A 12,570-nucleotide genomic window follows, 5' to 3' on the forward strand; every position below is an offset into this window, starting at 1 on the left:
ATTCTAAAAATGAATTACTATCAGTGTGTTATTGTCTACTTTCAATATTTAGGCCCTTAATTAATGATAATATTTCTTCCTTATCAAGGACAAGTTGATTCTGCAAAGCGTTTGCACAAGAGCAGTAACCTACCGACGTGAAAAACCTGAAGAAATAAAAATGGACATTAGCAAATTAAATGCTCATGAAACTTTCAGGTGCAACTTCTAAAATGATAAAAAAAAAAAGTACCTTATGGGAAACTGGATTTTAAATAATTGCTCCTAAAATTTACTATTTTAGAAGTCACAGGAGGGGACAAATTTGCTAGATCATGCCAGTTGCTGGTTGTCTGCTCGAATGAAGACTGACAAGCATCCTCATCATCATGTGACTCACACTGCTGCTGAATTTTTCAGAGAAAAATGTGTCTTACTACTGTTTGATACTAGTGTCATTGTAGCACTTTACTGTAATATATAACTTATTTAGATCAGCATAGAATGTAGATTATCTGAAGAGCACTGACTACACTTTACAGGTACCCACCATTTGTACACTTCCCAGAGAGACAATGCTGTGAGATAGTTTTGGCATTGTGTCACTACAAGGATACAGTAATCCCTGCACCAAACATGCAGACAAACAAATAATGCAGTTATACTAATGTTGCCAAACACTTCAACAACTGGCAGCAGTGAACAGACAAGACCAGAGAGATGAATAAATGAATAGTGTTTCATTCATTCAAGAGATAAACAGATAAAACCTTAATCTTAAGGGATATTGCTTTTGAAATAGTAGTTTTATGCATGTGTGTTTGTTTTCTTTGACAAGATGAATACTAATTCTAACATTCTTTCCTCTTTGCCTTTATATTTTGGTTTTCTTTCTTACAGGATAAGTTTATATATGTCACAGATGACTGGATTAATAAGTGCTAAGTTACTACTGCCATAAAAAACTAATAATAATACAATGTCACTTTATTAGAATATTTTTCAAAGTTCAATGTTTAATAAGGGACACTTCAAGTAACATCAAAATCTGAACAGCTTCATTGTTTGCTGATGTAGAGTTTTAGATCTTCTTACCTGGTAAACTGGATGGATTATTTCACCACTTCATTTGTCTAATCATCAGGTTGAAACTCACAAAATATTTAGAAACTCTGCCTCAAACAAAGTGCCACACTTTTGAATGCGTTTTCTCCAATATTTATTCAAAGCAGATAGTAGTATTTTTCAAACTAAAACTAAATTAAGCTATATTACTTTTGCCCTTTGAAGCAGTCTAAGGACATTCTTTCCCTGAATCACCTCAGTCCAACTCACCAGAATTCTAAAAATACACAATTAGAGAAGAATAGAAAATATCTTTAGAAATAAGCTAATTCACCCTTGTGGTTATTCAGGGGAACTGAGGCTCAGAAAGTTCAAATGATTTTTCAAAAACCCCTCAGTGACCAAGTGGCAGCACTCAAAGAGAACTATCTTATTGCCAGGCCAGGGCTCACTGAACAATGTAGTACTACCTCTTGAATCTTTAAAATAGTCAATTGGCAAGTGAATAAGCATGAGACAATTCTCAAACAAGGCAGAAAAAAGTAATTCAAACCAAACTGTCCATGGTTGGCATCCAGTCTTTCTGCTAATCAGCTTCTAAGAGACTGCCAAATGGCCTAACTAGAGGGAAGTCCATTCACACAGGTTGTGGTGAGCAGCATTTCCCCTGGGGTCGTGCAGTGCTCAGTCCAAGAGCTTGATACAGAGGTGATGAACTTTTATCTTCCCTAACAGGAACTTCATCACAACTACCATATCCTTACAGATTTATTCACTCTGATTTTATTGGCTAGAAGTCAAAGAGTCCTGTGTACAGCACAGAGCTTTGCCTATGACAACAAAGGAAGTTATTTTAAATTCCTTTTAAATGTCCTCTTACAATCAGCTTCCCCGATTTTCTGTCTTCCAGCACTTGAGTTAAACAAAGTACCAAATATCTACATTCCAATGAAGACTATATCCCATCCATCCTAAAGAAGATTAAAAAATGTATAACAAGTTGTTCTAGAGCCAAAAAACACAGTACTCCCATCAGCTGTCCCCTGAAGCCAGGCAATTATGATGCTAAGTTGAGCAGTATTTCCTTCCCCAAATGAGTGATCAGCGGCATTGACATAATTCAGTATTGTGACTCACTTATGTAAAATACCTTTGATCACCAAGGATAACAAAAATTGTTTTAGCAGCTTGCCTGTCACACATTGCATCATTTTAAAAAAGGAAATAAATGAATACCTGTCAGCCCCCAAAAGGAAAAGTGGAAAATATCCATTCATTGAAATACTGAAAACTCTGACACATTTAAAATTTTTAAAACATTACAAGGTTCATTAACTAATGTCTATGTGGGCTGAATTATCCAAAAGAGGATAATAAAATGAAATCCTTAAAATAAAGGGACGGATATTTGGACACTGTCATTAGTTTGCACTAATTTATTATGAAACAAGGCTCTTCTCATAGGAAGGGACAAGCTTCCTGATAGGCAGTTCGATGCTAGATGGTGATTGCAGTTATGCTTGTGATGTCTTGTACTTTCCTTTTTTATTTAAAGATCTAATCCTTAAAGATTTTAGAGTTTATATTTACTTGAATAAGTGATATTTTCCTTGTGAGAAGATAATTAATATTTGATTAGTTAGAATTAATGAAAAGTTAAGGGAAAACAGGGTATTCTTAGATTAAATAATCTATGTAAACGAAGCCTATTTCAACTAATATGACCACAGGAGCCTTTTGAGATTCACTGATATTAAACACAAGTAATGAAACTTTAAATGGTTAACGAAGTTAAGAACTTGAACAACTCTTTAGGTACGACAGCATTTCTGTGCCCTAAAGTATGTCATGATTTAGAAATAGGCTATATATACACTACAATATAACTGTATGAATTTTACTTCTCTGGGGATATCTTTATACTGCAATATGTGTGGATTTATAAGCATCTTTTTTTTAATTTATTAATATTTATGTACAGACACTCTCTGAAAGACTCAAAAATTTACTAAAACTCTGATTATGTCCTCAACATTCAATTTAGTTTGGTTTAAACAAATACAAAAATCTAAGATTACATAGAATAGATTTCTCTAGAGGCAAATTTTTCAAAACTCAAAATTAAAATTAGTGGATGCATCAGATACAATAGTCCACTAAAGAATAAATTTCAAACATTTTTAATATACACTTTATTGCTATTGAATATATTCTTATGCATGACAATGGGCATCCATACAATGTTGAAATATAATTATGATGGATTATGAAAATTCTTCTCCATAGAATTATATTCCTTATGATACCTTTATAATAAGTTAAACTCAATGGCTTTTCCTTCCTTTTCTTACTCCTATTTGTTTTCTACTTACTTTTCCTAAGAGATTGCCCCAAAACTTCAAGCTCAATTAGCCTAATTGTGAAAAATAACTGACTATAATAATATAATGAAGTTCTTCATTTCCAAATATCTCTTAATGATTTTAAAAGTCATTTGAATCTATGTACCTAAACAAAGACCCATTAAAAACTGAGAATTTAAAATTTTTACAACTGTTCAAGCTTATTTCAATTTTAAGGGATTTGAGATCCATATATTTTAATAAAAGTATCTAATGAAATACAGGTACTTGGGAGTTCAATCTTGTGCATATATATTGTTTTATTTACTCTTAACATTTAATTTACAACTATCCTTATTTATATTGACCTTAAGAACTCCACTTAATGCAATGCCATCTGAGACATATTTTCAAATAAATATGAAACTAGCATTCTTTCAGATCATTCTCTTATAATTCTTAAACGGCCAATTTATTATGGGTTATACATGTTCATATTTCATTAAGTCTAAGATATCTACTTTTCAATTTAACATCTCTGAAATATATCTTGCGATTATTGGCCTCTAAGATGCAGTTTTATAATTTTACTTAAATAAATATTACACTAATTCATCTTTAACTAAATGTTCACGGGTATAGAGACATTCATTTTTATATAAATATTTAAGAACGCACGTACGATAACACGTGAAGTCAGTTTTCAGTACATCTGAATCACATTACCACTTGCTATGGAGCCTAACCATCTGATTATGAGTTTAGATTCTGCAGACCTTTAAGTTATAAAAGCTCTTTCAGCCTTCTGTTTATACTTTATGCTAGTTGCTACTGTTTCAGCAAACCCTAACCTAACTGACAAGAATGAGTGAGTTTCTCCTACGTTTGTTAAAAAATGTTTATTCTTTCTATTACTCTCTAAAGAATACTTTCATGTGATCATCTCACTCTTAAACAGAATTAACTGGAAAAATATTACATAACATCATCACATTTAGATTTTGCAATTTTAAGATTTTGAAGCATTTTATGTGTCTTATGTCAATGACAGGAGAAAAGTATCATACAACCTATCAGTGTTGTAAGGAAATTTTCCCTTAAAGTCCTCCTACATTTTTATTTTTCTATATCATTTCTGTTCTATATCATCTCTGTTCTGTTCTTTTGTTTGATTTTTTCCTTTGGCTTTAATAAACTCACCTTAAGCCCATGTAATGACTCATAAAACTGCATATTTAAATTATTTGACTTACATGAAACGATTGTTCAGCTATCTGGACAGCTGTCAATGAAATACCTGAGAGTAATAACACTACTCCTTTATCTACCTGGATTACTTTCCTACAAAAATTTATGTTCATAAACTAACTCTATTAATCAGGTTTCTAAGCTCCATTACCTATTTCAGTTAAAATCATCTATCCAAAAATAAAAAAAAAACAACACTGCAATCATCAAGGATGGAGATGTATGATTTGTATAAAAAGTCTTTACTAACTTTACACTGTACCATGGATAAATGTGATTTTGATAACAGTTCAATACAATGACAAATATGGCACATAGATTTTCTTTAAAATACTGAATATAAAAATATTTTAATTCTAAATTATAATAAAATATAAATTTGCACATATTAATATAGAAATTCATTTTGTATATATTTAACATAAGTTTAAAACTATTTTACATTTACCAGTTACTTCATTAAAGTTTTTTAAATCTGCAAAAAATTAGTAATGTTTTAAAATTATCAGTAATATAACCTATGTGTTTCATTTAACAACTCCTGCCTCTGTAGAAAACATTTTAATATAGAGTGTATTTTTAAATTAAAGTATTTGAAATCAAAATAGTTCTAAGAAAGAAACAAATTCTCATTAAACAAGTTTCTTACTATTTCTGACTTTGAATTTTACAGAAATTTAAATTGCCTTAAATGACATAGAAAATTGGTAATACAATAATTTCACTTAGATACTATGAGCCTGTTCATATAATTCTGATTGACTACTAACTTTGGTTTATGTATTTATTAAAAAGCTGATACTGTAGTTTGTTGTGAGATGTTTATTTTTCTAACAGAGCTTATAACAGTTATGACAAGGCATTTAATTAATGCATCATTTTTGTTTAAAAGTAGGTGTTAACCAATATGAAATTCTATGTTTCAAAATAAAAATGTGAAGATCTAAGAATGCACAGGATGTTTCTTTATTTATCATTGTGTGCTACATGACCCTGAGCGCTGCCAGGAAATAGCACATTGTCACACAAGGAAATGTAGTAACATTCATACATTCTCATCAGTAGAGGACATTAAATTCCAAAAAGCTCCTAATCACTGGAAAACTGTAGAGTCAATAATAAAGATGTAAGGTCATTCTCATTGACCTATTTTCCTTCCATAGCTGCCCAGTGGTGAAAGCAGAAGAAATATCCTAATTACAAAGAACTGAAAAATTAGGTAAAAGACAAATTGGGCTTTTTTTTTTTTTAGCAACCAAAGGCTTCTACCATCACCTTGATACAAACATAACATGTTCATAATCTTCAACTGCACATTCTCCAGAGCCATATTTAAACAAGTGAAATTTATGGGATACCCTTGTGTTGTGATTTTTCTTTGTTTAATCTAGTGGAGAAGGCTCTATTTATAATAGCCAGGACGTGGAAACAGCCTAAGTGTCCATCAGCAGAAGAATGAATAAAGAGATGCGGTGCATATACAGTGGGACATTTGAGTGGGGGGGTGTGTGTGCTTAGTCGCTCAGTCATGTCCAACTCTTTGGAGCCCCATGGATAGTCTCCTCTGTCTATGAGATTTCCCAGGCAAGAATACTGGAACAGGTTGCCATTTCATTCTCCAGGAGATCTTCCTGACCCAGAGATCAAACCCACATCTCTTGCATCTCCCACACTGGCAGGTGGATTCTTTAGCACTGCACCACCTAGGAAGCCCCAGAATGGAATATTGCTCAGCCATATAAAGGAAAGAAATGGGTCATTTATAGACACATAGATGGACCTAGAGACTATTATACACAGTGAAGTAAGTCAGAAAGAGGAAAAAAAAAAAGAAATACTAACACATATATGTAGAATCTGAAAAAAAAAATGCTATCAATGATCTTACTTACAAAGCAGAAATAGAGTCACACAGGTATAGAAGAAACCTATGGATACCAACTGGGGGAATAGGAATGGGATGAATTGGGGGGCTGAGACCAACATGTATACATTATTGATACTATTTATAAAATAGATGGGCTTTCCTGGGGGCTCAGATGGTCTCAGATGGTGAAGAATCCACCTGCAATGTGGCAGAACTGGGTTTGATCCCTGGGTTAGGAAGATCCTCTGGAGGAGGGCATGGCAACCCACTACAGTATTCTTGCCTGGAGAATCCCCATGGACAGAGGAGCCTGGCAGGCTACAGCCCATGGGGTCGCAAAGAGCTGGACACAACTGAGTGACTAAGCACCCACATAAAATAGACAGTCAATGAGATACTGTATAACCCAAGGAACTCTACTCAATGCTCTGTGGTGACCTAGTGAAAGCGAAAGTGTTAGTCACTCATTCGTGTCCATATCTTTGCAACCCTATGGACTGTAGCTCTCCAGGCTCCTCTATCCATGGAAATCTCCAGACAAGAATACTACAGTGGGTACCATTCCCTTCTCTGGGGTTTCTTACTGACCCAGGGATCGAACCAAGATCTCCCACATTGCAGGCAGATTTTTTAAAGTCTGAGTACCAGGGAAGTCCTAAATCAGAAAGAAATCCAAAAAAGAAGGGGTGTATTTGAACTGTGCTCCTGGAGAAGACTCTTGACAGTCTGCTGGACTACAAGAAGATCAAACCAGTCAGTCCTAAAAGGAAATGAAAACCATGACTATTGATTGGAAGGACTGATGCTGAAGCTCCAATACTTTGGCCACCTGATGTGAAGAGCTGACTCACTGGAAAAGACCCTGATGCTGGGAAAGATTGAGGGCAGGAGGAGAAGTGGGTGACAGAGAAGGAGATGGTTGGACAGTACCACTGACTCAATGGACATGAATTTGAGCAAGCTCTGGGAGATACTGAAGGACAGGGAAATATGGCATGCTGCACTCCAGGGGGTCGCAAAAAGCCAGATGCAACCAAACAACATATGTATATATATGGTTGATTCACTTTGCTGTACACTAAAAACTAATACAACATTGTAAAGCAACTACATTCCAATAATTTCTTAAATAAAAAATAATAAAGTAAAGCAGATGACGGAATACACTGACAGCTAAATAGGTTATGTAGACAAATTTCCTATCTTTAAAGAGTTGTAAAAGTTTGAAGGAAAGGGTGTGTGTATCATGTAAGTGAAAGTCGCTCAGTCGTGTCTAGCTCTTTGTGACCCCATGGACTATACAGTCCATGGAATTCTCCAAGCCAGAATACTGGAGTGGTTAGCCTTTCCCTTCTCCAGGGGATCTTCCCAACTCAGGGATTGAACCCAGGTCTCCCACATTGCAGGCAGATTTTTTACCAGCTGAGCCATCAGGGAAGCCCCAGAATACTGGAGTGGGTAGCCTATGCCTTCTCCAGAGGATCTTTCCAACCCAGGAATCGAACCAGGGTCTCCTGCATTGCAGGCAGATTCTTTACCAGCTGAGTTACTAGGGAAGCATGTGTAGCATAGAGAGACAGGTTTCACTGGAGAGATCAAATGGAAGCCATCAGGTTTAACAAGGCCTTTGTTTTTGAGTATTCATCTCATTTGGGTTTGGGCTACAGTCTTTTAGGCTCAGAATACTGGTTTTGTTAGGAGTGCTATTTGGCCTCCTTCTTGTCTTCCCTCCTGAGCAAAAGGACCCACCCCCCGAGTTTGAATAGAGCACACAGCTGAGACTTAACCATCCAGACTCCTTTGCAGCTAAAGTGGTTACAGGACTAAATGTTGGCCAATGTGACAGATGGGAGAGGAACCTAGGATCTCACTTCTTCTTTCCATGTTTGTTATCTGGACAACTGGAGCTATCTTGGCAAAGGAAACCCTGTACTGAAATATTCAGAGCTTCCCCTCAACCAACAACTGCCATCCTCAACTGAACCCTAGTAGGGAAAACAATCTTTCTCAGCTAAACCACAGCATTTGATGTTATAGCAGATAATCTGTACTCTAATAATGTGCTATTTATAAAACTATCTCACTAATTCTTCAGCAATACTAAATATCCTTTCTGTCAATTTTTCAAGGGAAATGAAGGCACAAGAGGTTAAGCATCATGTCTAAATGCACGCAGCCTATAGGTGGCCAAGGCCAGATTCACAATCAGATTTGTTTTTCACTCCATAAATTACTGATGATATGCTTTGTGAGGACAGATTTTACTAAATTAACTAGTTTTACTAGTTTAACTATGTCCTTATGAACCAAAAAACATGTGCAATAAATAAAGGTGAAGAGCTAATATATGCACAGAAAAACTACACAGAAAGAATTGAATGGAATCTAAAAATGAAAAACAAAATGTTAAGCACACTCAGATGTTGTAATTAGACTGACGTAAGTCCATGGACATTAGCATTTGGCCTAGGCCTTGCAGAAAAGGTGAGTGTAGACATGCAGAAAAGCAAGGTCAGGGAGTGGTAAAGGAATGGTAAAGTAGAAAAGAGTGGGGATTCTATCCAAGGACATTGAAAGCTTGTTGAGATGCAGCATTGGATAATGAAAAACAGTGATCTGCAGGTAATGGTCTATGGAAAGCTTGCTTCCCTGGTCAAACAATTCGAAATTTGGTTACAAGGAAAAAGCAAGCTCTAAAGTTTTTGCACAGAAAAGTAGTATTATTGGAATTACACATGGTTTGGCATATACTAATATAAATTAAATATAATCTTTAATTAAAATGAATTTTAGCCCTTCTAATACTAACTACTACATAATAATATTAAATATTGATTTTTAATGCTATTTAATAATCAATTTAAATACCATTTAGTACTAAAACTAAAGTATACAAAAGGAGAAAAAATTGAAAATCCAACTTCCTAACAGCAATCACTCTTACACACAGGCATATTTTCATTTCATTTTTCTATGCCCTTTATAACTTATTATGCAGATAACACATATTTGTTGTAAAATATCCAAAATATCTAGACATTAAAATTAAAATATTTTTCCAATCCAACCACCCAGAGTTGACCATTGACATATATTATGTGTGTGCGTTTGTAATTAAGAAAGAAATATGCTATAAATAGTATAGTATAAAGACACTTTTTCTTCAAAAACATTTCAAACATTTTTCCATGTCAAGACTTAAACTATAGTTTTAATAGGTGGATATTATTCCATCCAAGAATGTGCCACAATTATAGCTCTTATGTTCAATGAGAAAATGAATGACCAAGAAATGGTACCAAACATGAAACAATGGTTAACAACTTTAGTATTCAATAGGAGGAGATTGGTTAAGTAAACTTTTTGAATGTGAGAGATCTCCACATTTATAATGGCAGATGAGAAGGAGCCAACAAAAAGAGAAATGTTTATATTGGGAAGGTTTGCATTAGTCTAAGGTATAATAGGGGAGTATTTCAAATTATGACAAAGAGGAATCAGTGAAATGAGCTTGGGGAATTTTCATGAGGAAATAATGGTTTAGACAAAAGTTCAAAGACAGGGAACAAGAGCTACTCTTACAAGGAAGATTAGTGAGAACATGGAGACTAACTAGATATACAGCTGACAAGGAAAGAATTAAGTTGAAGAGAATTCTGATGTATGGTCTAAAAGTCACTATAGATGTCCACCAAAATTGGATAAAACCCTGAATCTGGTCTCACAAACCACATTGTTTTTGCCATTCCATGACTTTTAGACTAAATTCTAACTTTATCAAAATATTTGGCCAGACAAAACTAAAGCTGCAAAATTTTAAACCATGTCAATGGTAATGCTTTCAATATTATCAAAATAAGCCCAAGTGTGATGTAGGCATATTTCCTTCTAATCTTGTTATTTATATATGAATATTTTGATCATAACTAGAAACAGTGTCAGGCTGCACAAGAAAAACAAATGGCACCTTGACTTTCAACTTTGCAAATCCTTTAGCACTTATTTGGACTGGTGCATTGTTTAGGGCACAGTGCTGTTTAGACTTCTTCCAATGAATTGCTTAAAGTTTACTAAAAAAAAGAAAAAGAAAAAATGTCTATAATAGTGAGAGGAAAACACTCTTTACTGGGCTTTGTCATACTTTATGCTATTTTTCCATTGTTATGACTACAAAATACATTCTAACCATCATTAAAGTCATGAATAATAATTATCCACTAAAGAAAATCTTAATTTGCCATTAACAACATTTTTTAACATTCTGTCAAATTAAGGATAATCTATTATCAGTCCATGCTTTTTAAAGAGTAGTTCCCTGACCAATAGCATCAGTGTCACATGAAAACTTGTTAGAAATGCAGATTTTTAGTCTCTACACCAAATCTTCTGAATATGAAACGGCCAAGCAGTTTTAACAAATTCTCTAAGTAATCCTGATGCCTGCCAAAGTTTAAGAATCAGTTTTCATAAACAGTATGAGTAAGCATCAGGAAACCAAAAGTTATAAATTATACTTTCTCTTGTACAGCGGTCAGTACCTGATACTGAAAACTCAGTCCAAGTACTTACTTATTAAGTGTTGAGTGAGTCAGTAATGTTGTTTTCTTTGAGCCCTTCGGAAATGTCCCCTTGAAAAGACTGTGCTTAAAATCTGCCATTTGTTACATTAATAGTTAAAATCAAAGTAATATTGTCTGTCATGTTGTTTAAAAAACAAAACTGACCTCAATAACTCCTTCAAACAAGCCTAACATATTCAGTACATGTAGAGGAAGCCCACATTAGAAATTATTATTATCTATTCCTGTTATCCATCTATAGTTCTCTTTTTTTTCTGTCACTTAAACACTTGCTGGGCTTCCCTGGTAGCTCGGCTGGTAAAGAACCTGTCTACAACGCAGGAGACCCCAGTTTGATTGCTGGGTTGGGAAGTTCTCCTGGAGAAGGGACAGGCTATCCACTCCAGTATTCTTGGGCTTCCTTGGTGGATCAGATGGTAAAGAATCCACGTGCAATGCAGGAGACCTGGGTTCGATCCCTAGGTTGGGAAGATCTCCTGGAGGAGGGCATGGCAACCCACTCCAGTACTCCTGCCGGGAGAAGCCCCACGGACAGAGGAGCCTGGAGGGCTACAGTCCATGGGGTCACAAAGAGTTGGACACAACTGAGCAACTGAGCACAGCAAACACTCTCTCAGTTCAGTTCAGTTCAGCCGCTCAGTCGTGTCCGACTCTTTGCTAAGTGAAAGAGGAGAGTGAAAAAGTTGGCTTAAAGCTTAACATTCAGAAAACTAAGATCACGGCATCTGGTCCCATCACCTCATGAGAAATAGATGGGGAGACAGTGGAAACAATGTTAGACTTTATTTTGGGGGGCTCCAAACACTCTCTATTCTCCTTAAAAGTTACATGCATGTAGATATATGTGTGGGTATATGAGATAGCAGAGAATCTCTACCACTGCCCTAATTAATTGGAAAATTCCTAACATGGTCTGTGGAGTTGCATCTTGGTCAGAGGACTAAATCTTCTCCTCACACTCTCATGTCCACCAAAGTATACAATTCCTCTTCTCCCTCTTTGTCCAGAGACACTTGCAAGTATCCAGGTCTGCTGGCTGTCTATCAAAGACAACTAGGTATAGCCTCCTTTCCATTCCACTCCCTGGTCACTGGAGTAGAAAACCCTTCTACTCCCTCTTACTTTGAGGAATCATATTTGTTTACTCTTCTTCTCTGGAAAAAACATCTATGTTACTCCTTTCTCCCTTACCCCAGATCTAGTTTTATCTCATCTTAAAAAAAAACAAAAACAAAGTAGCTTTATAGTCATGTCTTCAAATTTATCTCTATTCCTCTAAATTTTTCACTTAGTTTGGTAGCATTTCTGCTTTAGTATTGACTTGGGCAAGGGAAAACAACCTGTACAGTACCAATGAATAGAAAAAAAGGAAAGAAAATACATAGACATGTATATAGGAGTCAGACAGACCCAAGTATTAAAAAATGGTACTGAGAACATATTCTGGGACTCTGGACCCCTCAGGCCAAGTAGGATATAAGAGAAGGCA

The 12,570-nt window shown here is 35.2% G+C and overlaps 1 protein-coding gene across 1 annotated transcript in view; it reads left to right on the forward strand.

Moving 5' to 3' along the window:
• ITGB8 (integrin subunit beta 8) overlaps nucleotides 1-5,588 on the forward strand; it is a 95,045-nt gene extending 89,457 nt beyond the window's left edge. The window contains exon 14 of the mRNA XM_043462802.1: nucleotides 89-5,588. Coding sequence (XP_043318737.1) covers nucleotides 89-211 — 123 coding nt within the window. The 3' untranslated portion in view covers nucleotides 212-5,588. The remainder of the gene's footprint in view (nucleotides 1-88) is intronic.
• The last annotated feature ends 6,982 nt before the right edge of the window (nucleotides 5,589-12,570 follow it).

This window comes from Cervus canadensis, chromosome 3 (assembly GCF_019320065.1).
Source record: "Cervus canadensis isolate Bull #8, Minnesota chromosome 3, ASM1932006v1, whole genome shotgun sequence".
Classification (NCBI taxonomy): domain Eukaryota; kingdom Metazoa; phylum Chordata; class Mammalia; order Artiodactyla; family Cervidae; genus Cervus; species Cervus canadensis.